The 22,137-nt window shown below is 29.3% G+C and overlaps 1 protein-coding gene across 1 annotated transcript in view; it reads left to right on the top strand.

Moving 5' to 3' along the window:
* The window catches only part of LOC129975515 (uncharacterized), a 34,726-nt gene extending 14,477 nt beyond the window's left edge, over positions 1 to 20,249 (top strand). The window contains exons 3-8 of the mRNA XM_056088580.1: positions 2,782 to 3,031; positions 4,106 to 4,356; positions 15,676 to 15,793; positions 16,735 to 17,016; positions 18,262 to 18,810; positions 19,732 to 20,249. Of these exons, the coding sequence (XP_055944555.1) occupies positions 2,782 to 3,031; positions 4,106 to 4,356; positions 15,676 to 15,793; positions 16,735 to 17,016; positions 18,262 to 18,810; positions 19,732 to 20,027 (1,746 nt within the window). The 3' untranslated portion in view covers positions 20,028 to 20,249. The remainder of the gene's footprint in view (positions 1 to 2,781; positions 3,032 to 4,105; positions 4,357 to 15,675; positions 15,794 to 16,734; positions 17,017 to 18,261; positions 18,811 to 19,731) is intronic.
* The last annotated feature ends 1,888 nt before the right edge of the window (positions 20,250 to 22,137 follow it).

Below are 22,137 nucleotides of genomic sequence, written 5' to 3'. Positions count from 1 at the left end.
AATTGATATGTATTAAATGACGACTGTAACAATTTAAATCTTAAAAACCATCGAATTATTTTTAAAGAAATCAAATTAAAAGATACTGAGATGCCTCTGATATAGTAGTTACGTCATATACATTAAACTCATTGAAAAAAACAGGGAATTAAAATCATTTCTGAAAGCTTTTAAATTTTTATTACAAATTCCAAAAAAGAATGCATCATATAAAGAAATTTTCTTATTTACTAAAAATTAAAATGCGGATATTTATTAATACAAAGTTCAATGCACTAAAATTCAATGTGTATGCACTTTTAAGACGTTGATTAAAGAGATTATGAGATCGATCATACTTAATCTGAACAACAACTTCAGCCTTTAAAAGTTTTCGTCGGCTTCAAATGAAGAACTATTTGTGGCACCACATAGACCCCTCTAAATTCGTCAGACGCGCCGTAAGTCCGGAGGGTATAATTTTGGTTAGACCATTAGATAATGATTGTTTCCCCCTTTCTAGTGAAAGAACCAACTGAAATACTGAAATTAGCTTTAAATGGCCACTTAACGGATATATAATACAGTCCCAAGTTGTTTTACTAGCAAGTTTGAATCAGGTAACAATTTGTTTTCAACCATGCGGAGCAGCATTAAAAAAAAGATAAGCCGGAACCAAACAGTTATTTCCGAAAATGGCACTCCAAGTACTACGAAACGGCGTGCGATACTGTATAACATCTTGTGCAACTATTATTTTTTTAAACTCCGTTTCATTTACATTGTTCTAAAGTTGTTGTTAATATAATTAAACGTTCGACATCTTTATTTGTTGTGTTTTAATTTGTACATGACTCAAAATCAGTTTTCCAATTTTTAGAATTGCATTTTTATTGCATAATACAAAAGCTATTTTTCGGCCTTACTATGTCAAAAATAGTTCAACAAATTCTATAAAAAATTCTATATTCTATTCTTTTCAATTTTTAGCGTGCAAACTGTATCTGAAGAGTATATTTCCTAATAGAAGAAATTAAACTTATTATTTTCTAATTTGAGAAATTTTAAGACAGTAAGATTTAGAAATACATTATTAGTCACCGAGTGCTGAAAAAAATGATAAATCGAACAATTAAATACTATAATTCATGAATCTTTCCAAATAAAAAATTATTTTTCCTAAATGAATTACAGACTGTGTGGATATTAAATGTAAAAACATTGTATGTAAGATTGCAATTTAAATGTTATTGAATGTAAATATTTTTATAATCTCTATTTAATTTTGATTTAACATCCGAAATTTTCGTTCGTCATAACCTTAGAAGCTTCACTGCAGTTAAAAAATGTACTGAAACAAATAGCAGAAAAGAAAACTTTCTTATATCATTCTTTTCTCCATTTAAATGTATGCATAAATCCCCTCAAAACTGTCTACAGAGCTTATTAATTAAAACTGCTGGATACAAAAATCGCTATCTATTTCTTTTTATCTTTTTTTAACAGAAAATTAGCTTATATTTGATTCAATAATTAAAATCCTAAATTCGAACAGTAAACTATAATCTTTTCTCTACTTCCGCTTTACATTTAAATATTACTGTTTTATTAGTTAATTATTATTTTTGTGACTAATTAGTCATTAACGTTCGAGTGTATTAAAAAAATTTACTAGTCGATGGCATTAAAACAGAAATGTGAGAAGCATGTCAAAAATTACGAAATTTTATTTTTTCCTGATTTTTATCATTAATTAATTTGTTTTGTTTCTTTATTTCCAGTAAAAATATTCAGTCGTCTCCTCAGTTTTAGTTTTTGTAAATTGTTTGATCTCTCATTTTTAAGATTCTGAATAAACGTCTTTATTAGCTAATTATTTTCCCCTTTCGATTTATTGCTTACTTTCAACAGTTTAATTATTCACGTTTCATTTCCCTATTATTTGTTTCCCTATTCTTGTTTATTTTTATATAATGAAAACTTATTCTCATACTTCATCTCTAAACTTATTTCGAGTTTTTCCCTTATTATATAATTTTAGCTTTAATGTATCTAAATATTGACAATGTGTAATACAAAGATCATGTGCCCATTATCTAACATCTTATTAAGTTATTAAATTTTCAAACGGTTTGTGAAGAAAAACTACTTCCAGATTTTCACTGTGATAAAATGAAAGTTAAACGCAAATATAGCATATGAATTTCACAAATTTCTATTTCAAAATTTTGAATTATAAAAAAATCGCTGTAAAAATTCTAAATGAAATCCTTAAGCCTTCGCCATACTGAGTGCTATATTCTTTTAAATATAATTTTTTTTTTATTTTACAATGTTTGGTAAATAAATTACCATCAATGTCATAAATTACCATCAAAATTTCAAAACTATATCTCTAATAATTCTAAGGAGCATAGCAATACTCTTTAAGAAAACAATTTTAAATGAATCAGGCAAAGTGAAAAGATAAAAGCGAATTCAAAACTATTAATTGACGTTTAATGTAAAAGCTATAATCATATTTTCAAAAAAAAACAAAGTTAAAAAAAAAAAAACAATTGTTTAAGAAACAAAAGAAAATCTTAACTTCAAAACCGGCAATTTCGCGGGACAGATTGCAAATTTTATTTGGTATAGATCATGTTTCTCATTTGAATATAAGCTGATTCCATTAAAAAGAAGCTGCGTGAAAAATAATTAGATTTAAAGAATATTCTTCATGGTTTGAAGTTCAATGTCGTTTTCTTGAACTTCAATATACTCTCTATTAACTTTATTTAGTCTCTGGCTTTTCTTCCGTAGGTGACAACCTTTGATGCTTTCCAAGAGTGGGCCGATGGACACTGCCGCTATGTTTATCAGCCTAACTGCGAAGAAGCGAGGCGGCATGGCTCTGGATGGGCAATGCGCAACACTAATAATCACAATGTGAACATTTTAAAAAAGTCATGCCTAGGTGTGCTAGTCTGTAGTGCCCGGTGCACTCTAGATTCTGGAGAAAAAGTTCATCTCAGACCTGCTATCTGTGATAAAGCGAGAAAAAAACAACAAGGTATAAATTTTATCCAATTATTGATTTCTTCGAATTTTTAATGGACTATATTTTAAAGGAATACTTTAATCTCCAAATTAATGCTCCGAATTTTGTCATAAAAAATAATGTAATAGATTTTGGCTAATATTATTTTATCAGTAATACGACTTTTTTGAATACCTTTGAATTTCAGTGAACGAAAGTGTTTCAATATCGTTTTTAAGATGAATTATTTTCATTCATTCGCCATCAAAACTAAATTTAGTTTTTTAAAAAAATTTATCATTTTCGTTATTTAAATAGACTTTATCCTGTGTCCTCAACGATCAAAAATAATAATTTTTTAAAAGATTTTAATTTTTTCAATCATGTAACTGTTCTACGATGCATTAAAATGAAAAAAGAATTAAAAATGTCTCAAGTTTATTTTTAAAAACTTTTTTTGATGACTGGTTATTTGTGAAATGCATTATTTATTTTTTACTTCTATTGCACAATTTTTACATTCAGAATGACATGTATTGTTTGCTTTTTAAAATCGCTTGTTTATTGGATTTGCGTTTATAAATTTATAAAAACTTTGAAATTTAAATTACATATTTAAATTTTTTTATTATGTTCACTTATTATTTATTAATATGCGTTATTAAATTTTTTTAATTTTAAAAATTATTTTTTGCTCTCATTATACTAACTTTTAGACTCAATTTTTTTAATTCGAATTTCTGAATAAGTCGAATTTTGTGATTCTGTAAATTTAAATGCATTGTCTTCGCAATAAAGAAGCAATCATATAATTTGCTATGCTATTAAATATAGTGCTAATTTCAATGCTAAAAGAAACAATTTACAAAAGCGCATTAAAGTTAACTTTTGTAACAAATATATCCATTAATACTAAAAATTTAAACTTCAGATAAAATTAGTGAGATTCATACTCATAATAATTACAGGGTTTTTAATATTGTAAACATAAAACCATATATATTATAATAAATTTCGGAACTTCTTCGCAATGGCATTTATTGGAACAAAGACTAAGTTATGAAGATATTGAAGGGAAAAAATCTAAGACCGAACATTTCTTCGCAGGCAAGCCTTGTCCAAATCGAAAATGCTCCGGCCGTCTAGAAGTGTTAGCGTGTCGAGGTCATTGTGGTTATCCTGTAACTCATTTCTGGAGACACACAGAACATGCGATTTTTTTCCAAGCTAAAGGTAATCACGATCATCCGAGGCCAGAACCAAAAGCAACAGCTGAAGCACGCCGAACCCTGCATTCTCCTCTCCAGATGCACCGAAGGAGCAAGACTATTCAGGACGCTCTCAGCTTAGAGCTACAGGTAACTAACTTACTACAACCAGTTTCGTCTGCATCTTGAGAAATTGTTCTCAGAAAATAGGCAATTTAAAATGTGATGCTTTTATATTCTCCAATGATTCTCTTTTTGTGTGGGAAATAATCCGAAGACAACTGAACAAGTTATTCCCACATCTATATTCATTCTGAACATGTACTATAAGATCTTTAAAAAAAAATAGAAATGTCATATTTTTTAAACAAATTACAGATTTTTTTATTTTTATTCCAAAAATTTACTTATGCTTGCTTAATTTAGATCAATATTAAAATTCCTCTTAAGAGCGATAAGTTTTCAATTTAAACTAGGCATTGATAATTTTAAAATGATAGCTCGTATAATCTGTAACTTCCAACATCAATCATTCGTGTGGTGACGTGTGCAAATAGACAAAATGATATATACAAATGTAATTTGAATACATACTAACCTTTATATTAGACATATATAATCTTACGCAAATGACATCATTATGGAATTTAGAACAGTTATGTATATATATTAACCTAATTATTACTTATGATCATAAAAAAGTTAAAATGTAAAACAAAATTCGTCAACCAAGTACGAACTTTTCACAGTGCCTTCTCTGATGCTGATAGATAAATTGCAAAGATTTCAATACTGAACCAGGAAGAAACCGTTTTAAGTTCAGTGCATTTTCTTTTTTGTGAAATTTCAAAAAATTTTGTGAATTTTTAGCTAAATATATTTTTTTGTGTATTAGATAGAAATAATATAATAAAAGAGCATAACTTTAAATTAATTTTCAAGATCCCAGTAACATCTTCTAATGTTCATAAACATTTACAAAGTTGATATCATGTAGCATTATCAAAGTTTCTCTTAATAATTGACAATATCTAGATTTAATTTAAGTTATCTAGGTCGATCAATATCTAGGTTTGTCTTAATAATTCATTTGATCCCGAAACAGATCAAATGAATTAAAAAATATAATTAGAACTACAATGATAAAGCATCAACCTCGGCACGTGAAAAGACAATCAAAGAGCTACACGCTATTCTACAACTAAACCTATCATTCAGAAACAAAAGTAACAAAATGAAATTGAAGATTTTATCATAATTCGTAGCTTTGTCACTGATTCTAATTCAGTTGCTTCCACTTTAATTTAAATGTGAACACCTAAATATTACCATTAAAATGAAATAGACAAAAGTGCAACCGAAGCATTACTTCACATTATTCAGAACAATATGATTATCATTCTACTCGTTACTATATATTTAAGAAACTGATTTTATTTTAACGAATCACATAAACGAAAAGCAAGTGTTCGCAAAGCTCTGGAGAGATCGGAGTTCGATAACTTCACTGTTCGAAGTCGATTTCCGATATTTCTCTTCTGAAATCGCATTACGAAACATGAAGCAGCCTGTTTAGATAAAGCATCGTTCACTAAATGACATCTTCACGCATTCTAAATTGCCGCTGCGCTTGAATAACACTGTTTTGTTTGAGCACTCAAACCGTCAAAGGAAAGAAAAAGAGCATAAAAACCATTTGTTAGGAGAAAACCGTGTGTTTTGCTTCCTATCCAATAGCAATCGGTTACAAATATATATCCTCTCCTCCACTCCTCTTTCTTGGTAGAAGTTGCCCATCGTACAGCCGTGTCATTACAGAGTCGCCGATAAACGGAGGTATTACATCCCTAAACGAAGGCTATTACCGACCTACAGAAATAGCCCCGAGCCATACGTTGCTTATAATGTGATTTGCTGGACGTTGTAGTGATATTTGGAAATATTTATTTAGTTGTAGTTTGGGCCATTATTAGATGGCTTATGAACACAATTAATAATCACTACCGAGAGCAGAGTTGTTTTTTTAATAAAATTGAATATCGCATGTTACTATTACTATATGTCATTTTAAGTTTTGAAACTCTGTGATTATTTTTGCCAAGGATATTCTTAAAAAGCATATCCTTTGATTTTAAAAAATCGAATCAGTTAAAATTTATACTTAGAGAAACAGAATGAATCTGAACGTAAATGCCGTTACAAATACACATGGTTTTTCAAACAAATGATGCAACTAATTTCACCAATAAAAATGTTTTTAGAGAAAAATTTTAGATTTTGACTATCGAAAGAAAAATGATAGTTTACATTGAAATGAAAGCAATAAGCCCTTGTGTATTTATTTAATTAAAATAAAACTTGTAATTGAAGGCTTGATAATATTTTTGGTTTTAAAAAGTATAGCTTGATTTTAGCTTGCATAATGCACATATCTATTTCTGCAGCCTTTTTAATCCAAAACTTAAAGGAAAAGACGCATAGAAAGATGATCGAAAATCGACTTCGATCTTACTTTTTTGTCCAACCAGTTTACAAGGAACAGATTTAGTTAAATAATTTTGCATAAAATATGCAGAAATGTAACATTTTGTATAAAATATTAATTTTCAAACATACATGTAATATCGTGTGTATATATAATATTTATAAATACTTAAATAAAAAATAAAATTAATAAAATATTATCTTTTTCCAATTTTCATTTTTATCAATCATTGGTGTTTAACTTGTATGCTTAGAAAGTCGAAATATTTTATAAAAATCTCATTTTTTATTCACCTATTTTATACCCTTTAATCAAGATCTTTCTTACCAATTCTCTACTTTTTTCAGTTTCATATAAAATTATTAATTTCCTTATTTCGTTCCTTCTTTTCTTTATTTATCTTACTATTGATTTGTAAAATCCCTTTGGGTAAATTGCGAAGATGATTTTTTTAATTGTGAGCCATATAATATTAACTTGTCAGCTAAACTAACTAAAAGATCTCGGTAAAAAAATACTTATCAATATTCTGTCAATAAGTTTGTAAAAATAATTAAAGATTTTTAATTTTTTAGTATTTAAAAATATCCTATGCATCTTTTTAAAAAGTTAATTATTCGTCTAAAATTCCTTTCCAATTGCTCTTATATCGAGAATGACAATTACAATACAATAGGGCCATTTCTACTAAACATTTTTGATCAGATATTTCTTCTCCTCCCCTTAATCTCCCCCATGTCTTTACAAACCATATTACTAAACATATAAGGTATATTTTCTTCCTTTAATAAGCATATAATTTTCACGCCGCCCAAACGAAAGCACGTTTTCTTTAACTATCCATACTTCGAATTTTCTTTTTCTGGTATCATTTCGGTTGCATTTCGCAGCAATGTACCTCGAGGCGAATCAGTAAAATACCGATTCGTTGAAGACCAGAAACGTCCCACCCTAACTCCTCAAAACTCATGAATAATAACTGACTCTTTTACCTTCTGTTTATAACTGCAGGGATGGGAAGAGGGGGTAAAATCTTCCTGGCAGCTCAAATGTACTTGAGTCCAACTCTGGCATTTCTAACTGGATAATTATCGCAAAGTGGCTCAATTTGGAGTTCTTTTTCACCAAATAACCGTTCTAAAGTATGTGTAATGAGAATTCGAACGCATCCTCAGCATAAAAAAAACGGTAGATCTCTGTCTGTTAAAAGACGCACATTATAGATGTCAAAGGGCAAATCCAGCTTGAAATAGCTTGCTACTTTATGCATTATACGCGGTCTTATAAGCCACTGTATATAATAATTGAATGAAAATGATTAAGTCGTACACAAAACATGACATAATAGATATCTTTTATTTTGCTAGATTCACCGGAAATAGCTAACTCAGATTTTTCTGTTGAATTATCATAATTTGGCTTTTGTTATTTATTATTGATCTAGATCTTTATGACGAGATACCGATATGCTGAAATAGAAATTGTTTTTAGAATAAGAAGTCTCAAAGACAAAGTAATGAGAACAGCCGATTTTCACAGCTTTAAAAACTTCAAAATCATTTTTGATTCATTTTTACTTCCTCGTATAGAGAATAGAAACTAATCATCAAAAAATTCGAACTCGAGATTTTGACGAATTTCCATGTATTAGACCACCCTGAGTTCGAAAAACACATTTTTAGAAAATGTCCACCTATCTGTGATAAAGATAAATTAAAAACGGTTTGAGCTAAATGATTGAAATTTGGTATAGGTCTTTACACCAAATTTGCAGATTTCTTTTAAATTTTGAGTAAAATCTATCCAGAAGAAGTCCGTCTGTCCAGCTGCTCGAATATAATTTATCACGATAATTTCAAAACAAAGAGAGCTAAATAAATAAAATTCGTTACGCAAATTAACATCTATAGTGTAGACACCTGCCAAATTTTGAGCCGAATCCAACTACGAGTTGAATGCCTGTCAGTCTGTACTTCAAGAAACATGCAAATGCGATACTTCAAAAACGCAATGATTTAAATATATCAAATTTGATATGGGATTTTGTGACTACAAGTGCAGTTTTGTGTCAAATTTTTGTTTCAATCGGTCGGTAAAAGCGCGTCTAAAAAACAAATTTGATTTTAGGATACCATTAACTCCATGCAAGACAATAATCGCCAAGGATGATTCGATAGAGTCAGTGAAAATATTAAATTCACGTCAAAAATTAATTTTTCGTAACTATTGTACGCCAGTGCTATGTAAGATGGCCTCTGGCATGACACGTTTTTTAGAGAGTCCACGAGAAAGCTTTGAGGAGATCACTTTTTTTTTTTTTTTTTTTGATCTGTTTCAAAGTCTTGGAAATGAATTAATAGCTCATTGATGAATTTCAACAGTATTAGTATATACTTCGATATAAAAATAGCGAATATCTTCTTAAATGGTTATCCTGTACCCACCTTTCAGACATTTTTGTAATTTAATAAAGGGAATTAGTAAGAACTGAATTTGATTTACTGTAAAACTCGATACTAAATCAAATTGAAATTTTCACACAAAAAATTTAAAGAATGCTAAGTGGAATTTATTAATTCACAACTGAAAATTCGTGGGAAAACAAAAGAAAATGATTAGACTCGTTGAAGTTAAAATAAGTCATTTTTTGTTTGAAAGCTTTTTCTCAATAGAGTACTTAGGAATGTAATCCTCACAACACAATACGTTTTAATTTCCTTTTCCAATCGCATTCACTGGCATAACAGGTGCCAAGGGCATATTATTTTGATATTTTTTTCATTGTCTCAGTATATTTGATTTAAAAAAAAGGATATAAATACGCCTCTGTTTTATCTCCAAAGTGCCCCCTAAAATTGATGCCCGAAAAGCGTATAGTGTCTACCTCTTACATTCCAACCATTTTGCCTCTATTTATTTATAAAAAAATCTTATATTTCAAAATAATGAACAAAAGTTATTAGAAACTGAAAATTTAATTATAAAATTAAAAACTGTAATTTTGTAAATCTATCATTTAATCTTGTAACGTATATTCGGTGATTTTATGTGGCCTAGTATGTTTATCTCTTACTATTTTAGCATTAAATTTTATTATACTCTTTATCCCTTACATGTACTCATAAAACATCTAAGCAAACAACCAAATATACATTTTTTTATATTTAGTACACTTCAGAAGTATTTGGAATTATCTACAAGCGTTTTATAAAGCATCGGAGTAGGAATGTTAATATTTAACATTTCTTATATCGGGCAAACGTTTTCAAATCGATTCACCAATCTTCACTTCATCTCAACACTAAAATAGCTGGTATTATTTCCTGACTAAAACATATTTCTATCTGACTAAACAATTTCTAATAACTTTTCTCACAATTCCAGAATAAAGTTAAAACATAAAATAGTCATGATCATTGGATCATAGTAAATTAGAATGTTTTGCAATTTTTACTTTCTTTCATACGTAGTATAAAGAAAATATAACAACCGTCAAAAAATTCGAACTCGATATTTCGACGAATCTTCGCGTTTTAGACCTTCCTGAGTTCGAAAAACATTTTTTAAAAATATCCGTCTGTCCATCTGTAATTCATAAACGCTTCCATCTAGGCAAATGAAATTTGGTATACGGTCTTAATACCAAATTTATAGATTTCTCTCAGATTTTGAACAAAATACGCTCAAAGGAAGTCTGTCTGTCCTGCTGTTCGAATAACATCTATAGTGTAGACATCTGTCAAATTTTGAGCCAAATCCAACGAGGGATTGACCATCTGTCGGTCTGTACTGATAGAAATATGTAAAAGTGATAACTCAAAGAAGCAATGACAATATATCAAATTTAGTATGTGGTTTTGTGACTACAAGTGTAGTTTTGTTCTAAATTTTGCATTTAATCGGTTGGGAAAAACGCATCTAAAATGTAAATTCGATTTGCGTATACTATTAACCTCATGCCAGGAATTAATCACCAAACAACTCGCTAAGGATAACAAGAAAGATTCAGTAAAAATGCTTAATTGACGCTTAAGGTTAACATTTCGTAAATATTGTACGCCAATTTTATGCAAGGCGTTCTCTGAGATAACGTCCTTATTTGAGTAAACGAGAGAAAATTTACAGGAGACCACTCCAGCTGGTTTAAGAAGCTGCTTGTATCTAGACAATGTTCAATATTCATTAATAAAAGAAAAAGAGTTGCACAACTGATGTATTAATAAATTATATATGTTCTATCACACGATCAAATTTTTATAATAAAATTTGAAGCAAAATACACGAGATGAATTTCATTTCATGAATTCATCATAAAATAGCGAGACAATATCGCGTGAAAGCTTGGAAATTGAACATAAAGAAAAGTTCTTTCACAAATAAGAAAATAAATTTTTCGCGCCATCAGAATGAGAAAAAGAGTATCGAGTTTAGTCCAGTCGTGACGATTCGTTTTGGGCCACTAAATGTGATTTTGATGGAGTTTCAACAAGGGGTGCTTGTCACGCGGAAACAACGAGTCGGTGGCGAAAAGGGGAGGGACCTCTAGATCGATTCTTTGCACGGACCGTTTCGTCCCGGACACATGTTGATTTAGTATTGTTCTCTCAACGATAACTGATATTCCAGTGATACCGATGGGCTTACGTGAGTTTTTCACGATGGTAACGAGCTCTAAGGCGTTCATTTGGTAATGTGCTCGATGTGTTAGTTTCTATGAGATTTCACATCACTCTGAGAAAAATAGTATAAAATTATTATCAAGCTAAGCGATCACATATAAAATGTAATACTTATTTTGTCACGAAATGGTTATAAGAACGATTTAGCAAAGTAAAACTGAAATATTTTGAAAATATTTCATTTTTTTAGAATAGTAAAAAGTAAACGCGAAGAAAAAAGACTCGTTATATTATTCAGAGCAAAATACATCGATTACCAGGAAAGAAAAGCAAATTACTATTAGAATATATATAATATGTGCCAATCCTCCCTCAACCGCGGTATATTTTCAGTTCGCTGAGTTATATTCGGATTTCATTTTTTTAAATCAGTTGGCAATGATTTTAAATAATTTTAGTAAGCTTATTAAACTTTGAAGAGTGAAAATTACCAAAATTTTTGACATCTATCTCCATTTGACTTGACTTGATTATAAACAGTGAGGGATATAGCAACAAAGGCTTGTTATCCCATAGGATCTGTCGCCATTGAAAAACACTGAAAAAACAGAATTCTGATCTTTCACGTTGTCAAATTCTAAGTCGTAAGATTTAGTTAAATTTTATCATAATTTCTTTAAAACTTTCACTTTTATTTATATCATTGTAATTGTATACTGTTGCAATAGCTTAATACAAAATGGATTTAATGTGGTAAGCGAATTTTCAATGGAAAATGAGAATGATTATAAAATATGTGCGACGTATTAGATTTATATATTATTCCATTACAAGATATCCCAAGAAGGATTTAGCAAGACAGAGGAAATATAAATAATATATGCAATAATAAATATATTTTGAGTATTTAATTACAAAGAATGTAGTTTGTATGTGGAAAAAGAGCATATAATCTGGGAACATAAGTTAAGAAAAGAAATAAAAATGTTAAGTTAAATATAATTGTGCATTGATATTATTAGTTCTTAATTATGCTATGATACAATATAAGGCATTTCGATATATTCTGAATTATACATAAGATCTTTTAAAAGAAGATACGAGATGATATTCTTCATATCGATTCTATATATCGAGATGATGTTCTTCATATACTGCAAAGAGTATTTGTAGTATAGTTATAGTTAACTGCACCAATCGTATCACAGTTAGTTACGTGATTCTGATAATAAAGGTATTCCATAGTGAAGCAGAAATGAATAAATAGGGCATTTTGTAAGAAATGAAACTCCTGTAATTATTTAATATAGAGAGAAAGAGTGAGTTTAAGAGTAATTATTTTCAATGCAGGAAAATGTTTTAGTTAAACAAAGAAGAATGAATGAGGGAATTGGATGAGAAAGAAAAGCAAGAATTTAAAAGATATTCAATAATTAAGTATTACTAAAGCAAATCATTCAATTGCTTTAAAGTTAAAAAATACTGAAATCCAAGAGTATTTTCTAGAGTATTTGCTTCCACTGTTTTTGAATTTCAAATTTCAGCATTATTTCCAATCACACCAGATAGGATCGTAATAAGTTACTAATTATTGAATTTCGCTTATTGTGTGACATTCTCAACTAGTAATAAATCAATATTTTTATGTTATGTTACGTATTTTCAGTTTTTAAAAAAGTTTTTAAGGAAAATTAGGGAAAGCCAAAAAATTACGAATCAATTTATTACCAAGAAAGAGATTCTTCCGTGATATGGTTAATAAAAATAAAAAGTGTAAGAAGAAGGCGTTTTTAAAATTTTATAAGTAAAATAGGTCACAAAATATAAGGGTAGCAAAAGCGATTGTATTTTATTAAATGCTGAAGATTCAATAATATATCTTTCTGCAAAATACAAGAATCTTGAAAGAGTATATTTATTTAACTTGAATAAAGAAATCACTTTAAAACCGGTTTTAGAAATATGAAGGAAAAAAAGATCATTACTGTCTACCTTTTTTCTTATTCAGATGTATTTTATGAATTAAATTTTTTGATTTGATGAAATAACTTTTAAATTCTGAATTAAAAAAATATCAATTAACTTAAAATTGCTCTAAAAGAAAAAGAGAAACCGCCGCTATTTGCTTTGATATAAATATATGTTCGAAGTTATAGTTTTACATTACTACAAACAATTCCACTTGAAAGTGATCTTTTTGCATTTCATTTCTTTACAAACAAATTTGACTTGAAAAGAAAAGAAACCAGAAAAAGAGAAAAAAAAAGTTTATATACACTCTCAGAATTCCAGAAAGAAGAACATTATCTAAAAAAGCGAGATGGAGAGACAACTCGGAAGAGTTGAGCAAAACGTCATGGACCAATAAATTTTCGTTTCCATCGGCAATGGGCAGATTCAATCACTGCAGGACCCAACCGAGAGTGAAAACGCTTTGTTTGCGGATGCTCCAGCTGTCCGAATTCCCACTCGCTCGTCGATGTGTGCTACGGCGACGAATCTGTGCGATGGAGCGCGCCTCCTGTCGGCTCAATGGCAAAGCGAAAACCGTTCGTTTTCTCATTTCGTTCAGTCTGTCTACCTTTTGCATGTGGCGTTTCACGGCGGACGGATTCGAAATATTTACTCACTGCCTATCTTTCCTAGAAGATAATGTCGCGCTATTTATACGCCGATGAAAGTGTCGTCGTGTTTATACGAACTTTTCCATTGGTTTCCTTTGATTTCTGTTTTCTTTTCGAGCATACCTTCAAAGGATTCCTTTTTCCCGATTGCAATTAGAATCTTTATTTCTTCTTTGAGTGGGGTAGTTTGGGAGAAAATCATTCAGAGAAAGAATACAAAAATAAAATTAAAAAACGTGCATTTCCATTATTCTTTTTTCAATTTCTTTGTTAAACGATTTGATAGACACAGAGAAATAGATGAAAGAGAAAGGAGAAGAAATATTAATCTCCTTTTTTTTTCATTTTCATTTATTTTGCAGTTAGTTTCTTTCTTGATGATAATCTAAAAACAAATCAAATCCTAGAATTGCAATTATAATCAGGATATTTATTTAAGTCGATTGAATTATTGGCTGGTTATTCAACCGGAATATCACTTTTAAGGCATACTTTATATAGAATAAAAGCTCAAGTGATTCGAATGCATTGATGTTTGTATTTTTTGGGGGATATATTTAAAAAATTGAATTGAAAAAAGTTTTTAAAATTCTATGTTTTTACAAAATTATATTCACTATATTTATTGATAATAATACTTGGATCAGCTATTTCTAAATATCTTGCTTTGACAGAGTAATTTAACTAATAAAATGTTTGATAAATAATTCATTTTTTCCCCTACATTTAAGGCTCAATGCGTCAGTCTAATGTTATCTTTCATGCATTGTGGAATTTACAATAAAAAATAACTGTCATTTCAATTCAGCAAAAATTCTTTTCTAAAAAATAGCCTTCTTATAATAATTAGTTCGCATTAGGAATTAAATTAAATCATTAGAAACTAACTTTTTTGAGGTCAGCTTTAAGAATAGGTTGATTACCATATAAATCTAAAAGCAATCAGTCTTAATAATTTTCATTAAGCAGATGGATTTATTTGGATTCTGTTTTTTCAAAAGTTTAACGCAATATAACATTTAATTATTTTATAAGCATATATCTTTACATCAAATTTAATAAAGTTCCATATCAGAATAAGTAAAATAAGGTAAATACTTTTTTCAAATAAAAACAGTTCTATCGTGTAATTTTAATTAATCTTTGGGAAATTGTATAATGATAAAGTGGATTATTCCAAATGTCTTGATTCTCATGCTACGTCTAATTGCTTATTAATTGTGATAAAGTGTGAAACCTCTATTCTGTTTTCCATATATGTTTTGTTTTTTATTCAGTTTTACAAATCTAACATTAATCCTTTAATTAGCTTTTCGACGTAGGACGTAGTTACGAAATTTTGTAGAGACTCCAGAATATTCATTTGGGCAATGGGATTTGAGATTTGGTTTTGTTAAACATGAATAAAAGAAATCTCGCATCATTTTTCTAAAATTAGTTACTGTGTTACTCGAAATCCGTTGCACAAATATTTGACTAATGCTTCACATTTTTGCATCAAACTACATATACACAAGTGAGGTTTTCTACAATGATATAAAATTCATAAAATAGTAATTGGTATCAACTGCATTATTGCAACCATTTGACCTGATTCTTAGTTCACAAAACGGTGATTTACATATCATCATTTGAAACATCAAATGCATTCTAATTTAAAATTGTTAATTATTACATTGTTCGTAATTTATTTAAAGCATAATAGTAAGAATAATAGTTAACAATTTTTATTATCTTTCAGTTTCCTTTGAAAGAAAATAAACGGCCTGAAATACACCCAGCTTGGAGGAGAAGCAACTCTTATGAAAGCAACAAGATTGCAAGATTAGATCATCATTTACAAATTCCAAAGAAAAACGGTACGAAAAATTGTTTTATTTATTTTTTAAAAATACAATGATTTCGAATTTATATTACTAGCAGATTTTGTGATTTTCTTATGGGTAAAATTTGTTCTTTTTAACTACAAATTTTTTTTCAAAATTGAAAAGAAATTATTTTAAAATGGTTACATGAGTAACTGAGATCTAGAGTTTCCAACTATGAAACTTGAATCTTAATTATTCCTAATACTCGAGATCTTAATTCGGATAGTTTTAAGTTTATATTTAAAATTATTTGTTGAGAATAAATTATCAAAAATTTTAAAGTAAAAAACAGTAAGAAATATACTATGGCAAAGCATATTATACAAACTTTTATCACGGCTAAATAATTTAAATATCTAAAATTAAGATACAAACTCAGAAAATGCAGCGGCATTAGTGTAAGAAAATTGAAAAAAATATTTTATGATGAATACCTTGTACTCTTTTTTTGTACTTTTTTTTTGAAATAAAGAAAACAGCCTTGATGCGTCATACTATTTATAACGCGTTTTTATATTTTAGTACGAGTTAGGCTTAGCCACATCACTGATGCAGCTGTAAAAAACTAAAAAGATAAAAATAATCATACACTAATTGCACTCGACTCTGTCGTTCTTGGATTTTACTCCTTTAGTGACTTTTGTATACGATTAATACGAAAACAAATCAGCTAACAGGTTATTTCGGCAATAAAAATCTTTTAATGAGGTGTATCGATATAAAATGGCTAATAATACACTTGAATTTGCCGAAATTTCATGAAAAATATGCATATAAGAACTGAATTCCCTAATATTAAATATCTCTCTCTTATATTTCCCATTTTATAATTTTATCTTCACAGAATATTGTTTATAAAATTATTAATTCCAATAAAAGATAGATAAACATCTTTTTTCCATCAAAATTTAAAGTTTACTGAATCATTCCAGGTGAAACTCAGTGTTCCTGCCCACCCTTTGAATGCCTGTGCTCCAAAAATTACGCATCGAGCTGCCGTTCTTTTTCAACCACCAATAAAGACGATGCTTCTTCATATGGAGAACTCATGCCAATCAGTTTTGACGGTTCTCAGACAGACTGTTCCGTGTTTCAAGCAATCGACAAAGTCTTAGAAGATGTCGCTTGTTCTTATGGCCACTCAACTTCTTACAGATTAGCAGCTAAAGTAGCCTCCGATTTTGATCAGGCGTACTATAGTTCCTTCGCAGATGGTAAGCCTTTGGTCAGGTGATGCATTAATTGTTTCTGATAACGTGACTGTCCGCTTACTGTTTATATATGGAATATAAACCTAACAAAATCTATTAAAATTTTCTTGTAATATTCCAAAAATTAATGTTAAGTTCTGTTGCATCTGCTTTTATAAAAATGTCTTCACATAAATATCAATTTGCTTTACTACGACATTGTAGTAAATGTAAAACATAGAATGTAACAATGAAATATAATATGATTATCGCGATTTTTGTTTGAAAAATCTATTAGAATATTGTTATTGTAAGTACCAGATTTAGTTTTCCATTAAAGAAAAAATTATTGTTTGACATATAGTCACTAAATTGAAGGAAATTTATGTAGTTCACTCAAGAGAGAATAATTATTTCAATAAAAACATCTAAATTATTATAACTGGATATTTCCATATTTCTTTATGTCTAAGAACTATTAATGTAATAAATAGGTAGCTCACTGTTGCGTCTTTTAAATAATCTTTAATCCATATATGCAATAAAATTATATTTCTTCATCCTTTGCTTAAACATTGTTATTTCAAATAAATATTTTATGACGTCACTCAGATTTATGACAGTTTTTAAGAAAACGAAGTTTGATGATAGAAATAAAAAATAAAATCATATTATAAAACCTTTCACTTTAACTTAAAGAAATAAATTCAGAGAAATATATCATCTTTAGGAAAACAACTTTTTAGTCATTATAATTTATAGGAAATAGTTTTTATAGAAAAAAAGTTCTTTCTAGTTAATGTATTTTTTAATTATAAAATGCCTTTTTCATAATTATTAACATATTGGTTTTAGTAAAAAAAAAATCGCTATTCACTATTTAATAAATGGGGCATCCAAAATTTTTGTAAGAAATCTTTGAGAGTACTTGTCATGGCAACATAGTTTTTAGGTTATTTGATTTTGTAATTTAATATATACCGTACTGATCGATGAAGTCAGTTTATATTCACTGTGACCAGAATCAAGTGAGTCAACTCCATTTAATTTTCGAGTTTGTTGCCCATCTTGGGGACTTAAAAAGCTAACATGTGCATCAAAACATGCTGTTAAGTGACATGTTTACTGGTGTTAATACCCATGACGTTTTCTGAATTTATCTAGTTCGTACAGTAATCTATTGCATAGTCTTAAATGAATATGGCCTTTAACAGTATGGAAATGCAATATATATGATTAATAAAATAAAATAAATGCGATTTCTTTCAGGTTACGATGCAGAAATAGAAAGAATGAACCAAAGTTTCTACCCTTCGTGTGATATTTACCACAATCATTCTTCAGTCAAACAAAACCATCACCTTATTGAATCTCATCTTCTATTGCCACCCCCTCCTTTGCTTCATCATCCTTCTAGCGGTAATGAGGATATGTCCTCAAACTTTTCTGATGATTGTCCACTCACGCCTGTCCATCAGACCACTCCAGATAAAACGGACATGTTTCCCACATTTCCCGAAATTGAAGATGTCATCCATCCGTCTGATATTCTGGTCCTAGATCAACCTCTAAGAAAACCAGGAACATGGGTCGATGGAGACGGACAGACACATCCCCAGGTTATACTGCCTGAAAATTATAGTCACCAAAGTCCAGCGGATGAGGATATGAAAGATGATTACGTTGTTACATCCTTGGATGATCCCGATGTTTCCCAAAGATTCTTTGCTGCTATTGACAATCTTCTTTTACAAGATTATGGTAACGGAGAGAATTTCATACACCAATCTGATGGTGCGAGAGAATCTGACAAATGTGGTGAGTAAACTTACTTTGATACCAAACAACACATAGTACTTTTTCTGTAAATCAGAGAAGAACTATATTTTATGCAGCAGTTGTCTAGTTTTTCTACTTTTTAAAACAATGTTAATTCCGGAGACTAAAAATGTGTTAATTAGATATTCCTAAAATCCAAATTTTCGGTAATTATATTCCTAGTATGCATATGGTATTTAAGCTATTATGCATCAGAAAATTAAATTTTGATTTTATTGCTCTTGCAGATCTTAAAATCATAAAGAACAAATATTAAAAAAAAAAAAAAAAAAAAAAAAAACATTACTTTTTTTTATTCTGCTTCTTTTTCTTTCATTACGAACCTTCCTTTCCTTACTTTCCCTTATATGAAGTATAGAGAAAGTGTTGCGATCGTCAAAAGATTCGAACTTGAAATTTTGAGGAACCTTCACGTTTCAGACCTCCCTGAGTTAGAAAACCCCCATTTCTGGAAAATGTCTGTCTGTCTGTCGTCTGTCTGAGACAAAGATGATTCAACAGCGCTTTGACCTAGATGGATGAAATTTGACATCCGGTCTTTACACCAAATTTGTAGATTTCTATCAAATTTTGAGTAAAATCCTTTCAAAGAAAATCTGTCTGCCCAGCTGTTCAAATATATGTTAACATGATACTGCAAAATGAAGAGAGCTAGTTGGTAGAATTCGGTACACAAATTTAACAATTACAATGTAAACACCTACCGAATTCTGAGCCAAAATCCAACAAGAGATTGACTGTCTATCGTTCTGTTCTTTCAGAAACATATAAACGCGACAACTCAAAAGCACAATGATTTAAATATATCAAATACATTAAATTAAATTTATAACTATTCATAGCTATAAAATTATAGATAACTATTCATAGATATAAAATTTTCCTCATTAACAATTTCAGATCAGATTCAGCCTCCATGGGATACTAACCCATCCCTTACGACTTTCTTTGGACCTCCACAACACCACAACAGCGATCTAGGCTATTCATCTGAATACACAGAAGCAACACCCAAAGACGATCCCTTCCTTGACCACAGTCATCACCAAGAGCTCAAGCTGGCATCTAATACATTTAGTACTGCCTTTTCTGCTGGAATGCAACAATCTTCCGTTGTATGTGGTAGGGCACTAGAACTTCCAGAGCCTGAGCTTATTCTGCCACACAGGACAAGTGGACAGCCCATGCCATTTTGAAATGCTGCTCATGATAACCAAATATCAGACTTTCTTACTTTATAATAAGGAAGATGAAAAATTTAGTGAGCAAACTTTGACACTCAATATAAAACAACTGAGGAAAGTCCGACAAATGACAAATGCTCATTGATTTTCCATATACTGAATGGTATTATTTATTTATTCTCCAAATTAAACTGAATGAATACTTTTGAAGATATAACAGCAATTATTCAGTTGTATCGGTGCTCTGCATTAAAACAAATGTACAGTCTATAGATTTCTCTGAGCAAAAAGTAATTTTTTTTCAATTCGAAAAGAAAATTTAACATACAAAAATTATGCTTTTTACTTATTTATTGCTAAAACAATCTGTTAGATATATGTAAAACTGAATGTGAAAATTATGATTTAATATTATTTTATTACGTCTACCAGATATTACATGACGCTCAATTAAATTTCTAGTTAAAAGCAATATGCATATAGAATAGTCATGAATTATTAGATTATAATTCGAAATAAAGTCTTTTTTTTTTTTTTTTAGTATTGACATTCATTGAAAATTTTACAGAAGCATTATTATAGGAAAAAGAAATAATATAGAAAGCACTAAAGCCTTCAAAGTCTATAAATATTTTTTTTTAATTAAAATGAAAAATTGCGAGAACTTTTTAAAAACTTATGTTAACTGAAGTGAATATTTTTAAATAACATATCTAATAATCTTAACTACACCCAAATAAACTGCAAAATTATATTCTATTTAACTTGATCTTTTTAAATAGAAAATCATATTATATTTATTCTCAGTATTCGTATTTCAATAAATAAATTTTCAAAAGCTATACAATTAATCAGAACCTAGTGAGTCATCTTGACAAAAGGCTTATTTTCAAAAAATGATATTTAAAGTTTACATTATTTAAAATGTTCATCAGAAATTTAATTTATTTAAAAATTTAAAATGCTTTATTCGTTAAAAATTAGAATTATATAAAAAATGAGATATTAACTAAAATATATTTATGAATCTCTAATTTTAAATAATAACTGTTTCTGAAAAATTTGCAATAAAAATCGCTTTAGATAAAATTTGCCTGAAATTTTAGTTTTTTTTATATAATTTTTTTATTATGATCCAATGCAATTCTCAAAAGAATAAAGAAAAAGGCACTGTTTTTCATTCTTTCCTGATTAATAAAACGAAGAATAATTCCAGTTGCCATTCTTAAATTATGCTGCTAACCGGCACAGCTGGAATTCATCGTAAAATAAAAGGGAAATTACTTTCAATTGTCACTTATACTTTAAACATCTATCTTGTTAAAAAAATCAAGAAGACGTTTAGATGTTGAATGTACATAAGAAATCTATATTAATGTATTACAAAACGAATAAAATTATGCTAGTCACAATTCGTGTTATGTCTGTTTCTTTTTGATAGTAAGTGATATTTGCTTTAACTTCTTATCTCGAGAAATTTTCATCACAGAAATGCCAGCTTACGAAATGAATATTTGTGACACACACACACACACACACACAAAAGAAAAAAAAATCCTCCATGTGTGTAATGAAATTGCCTATAAGCCGTTTATTCAGCAACATAGGGTGAAATACATTAGCCGTTTATTCAGCAGCATAGGGTGAAGTTGCGTGTCTTTTGGCTCTTATAATGGCCTCTAAACGTCGTGGTACAGATTTGACCCATTTTTGGTGGTATCTGAAGATATTTTGCCTCATTCTTCTTGCAACACTTGTTTTAAATGGGTTTTGTTTCTAATTTTGTATTTTTGAACCACTTTTTAGTATGGCCCACGAATATTCAATGGCATTGATGTCAGGGTACTGTGGTAGTGTGTGTAACTGCTGTCTACAATGAAAAAGACACCATATTTTGACGTTACGTGCATTCTGTTTGGGTTTGTTCTCCTGCTAGAAAATGGAATTTCCATCTAAACTCAAATTTTTAACACTTTCCTTTAGATTGCTGCGACCCTATGGTTCTTCCAACTTACTGCAGAAACCTCAATTCATAGGTAAAAGTGTAAGTGCTGAAACTGTACTAAATGCCATTAGACAAGCTGGATATAAAAGTCGCATTGTTAGAGAGAAACCGTTCATC

This window comes from Argiope bruennichi, chromosome 1, assembly GCF_947563725.1.
Source record: "Argiope bruennichi chromosome 1, qqArgBrue1.1, whole genome shotgun sequence".
Lineage (NCBI taxonomy): Eukaryota > Metazoa > Arthropoda > Arachnida > Araneae > Araneidae > Argiope > Argiope bruennichi.
This window is presented reverse-complemented; position numbering and strand designations above follow the sequence as displayed.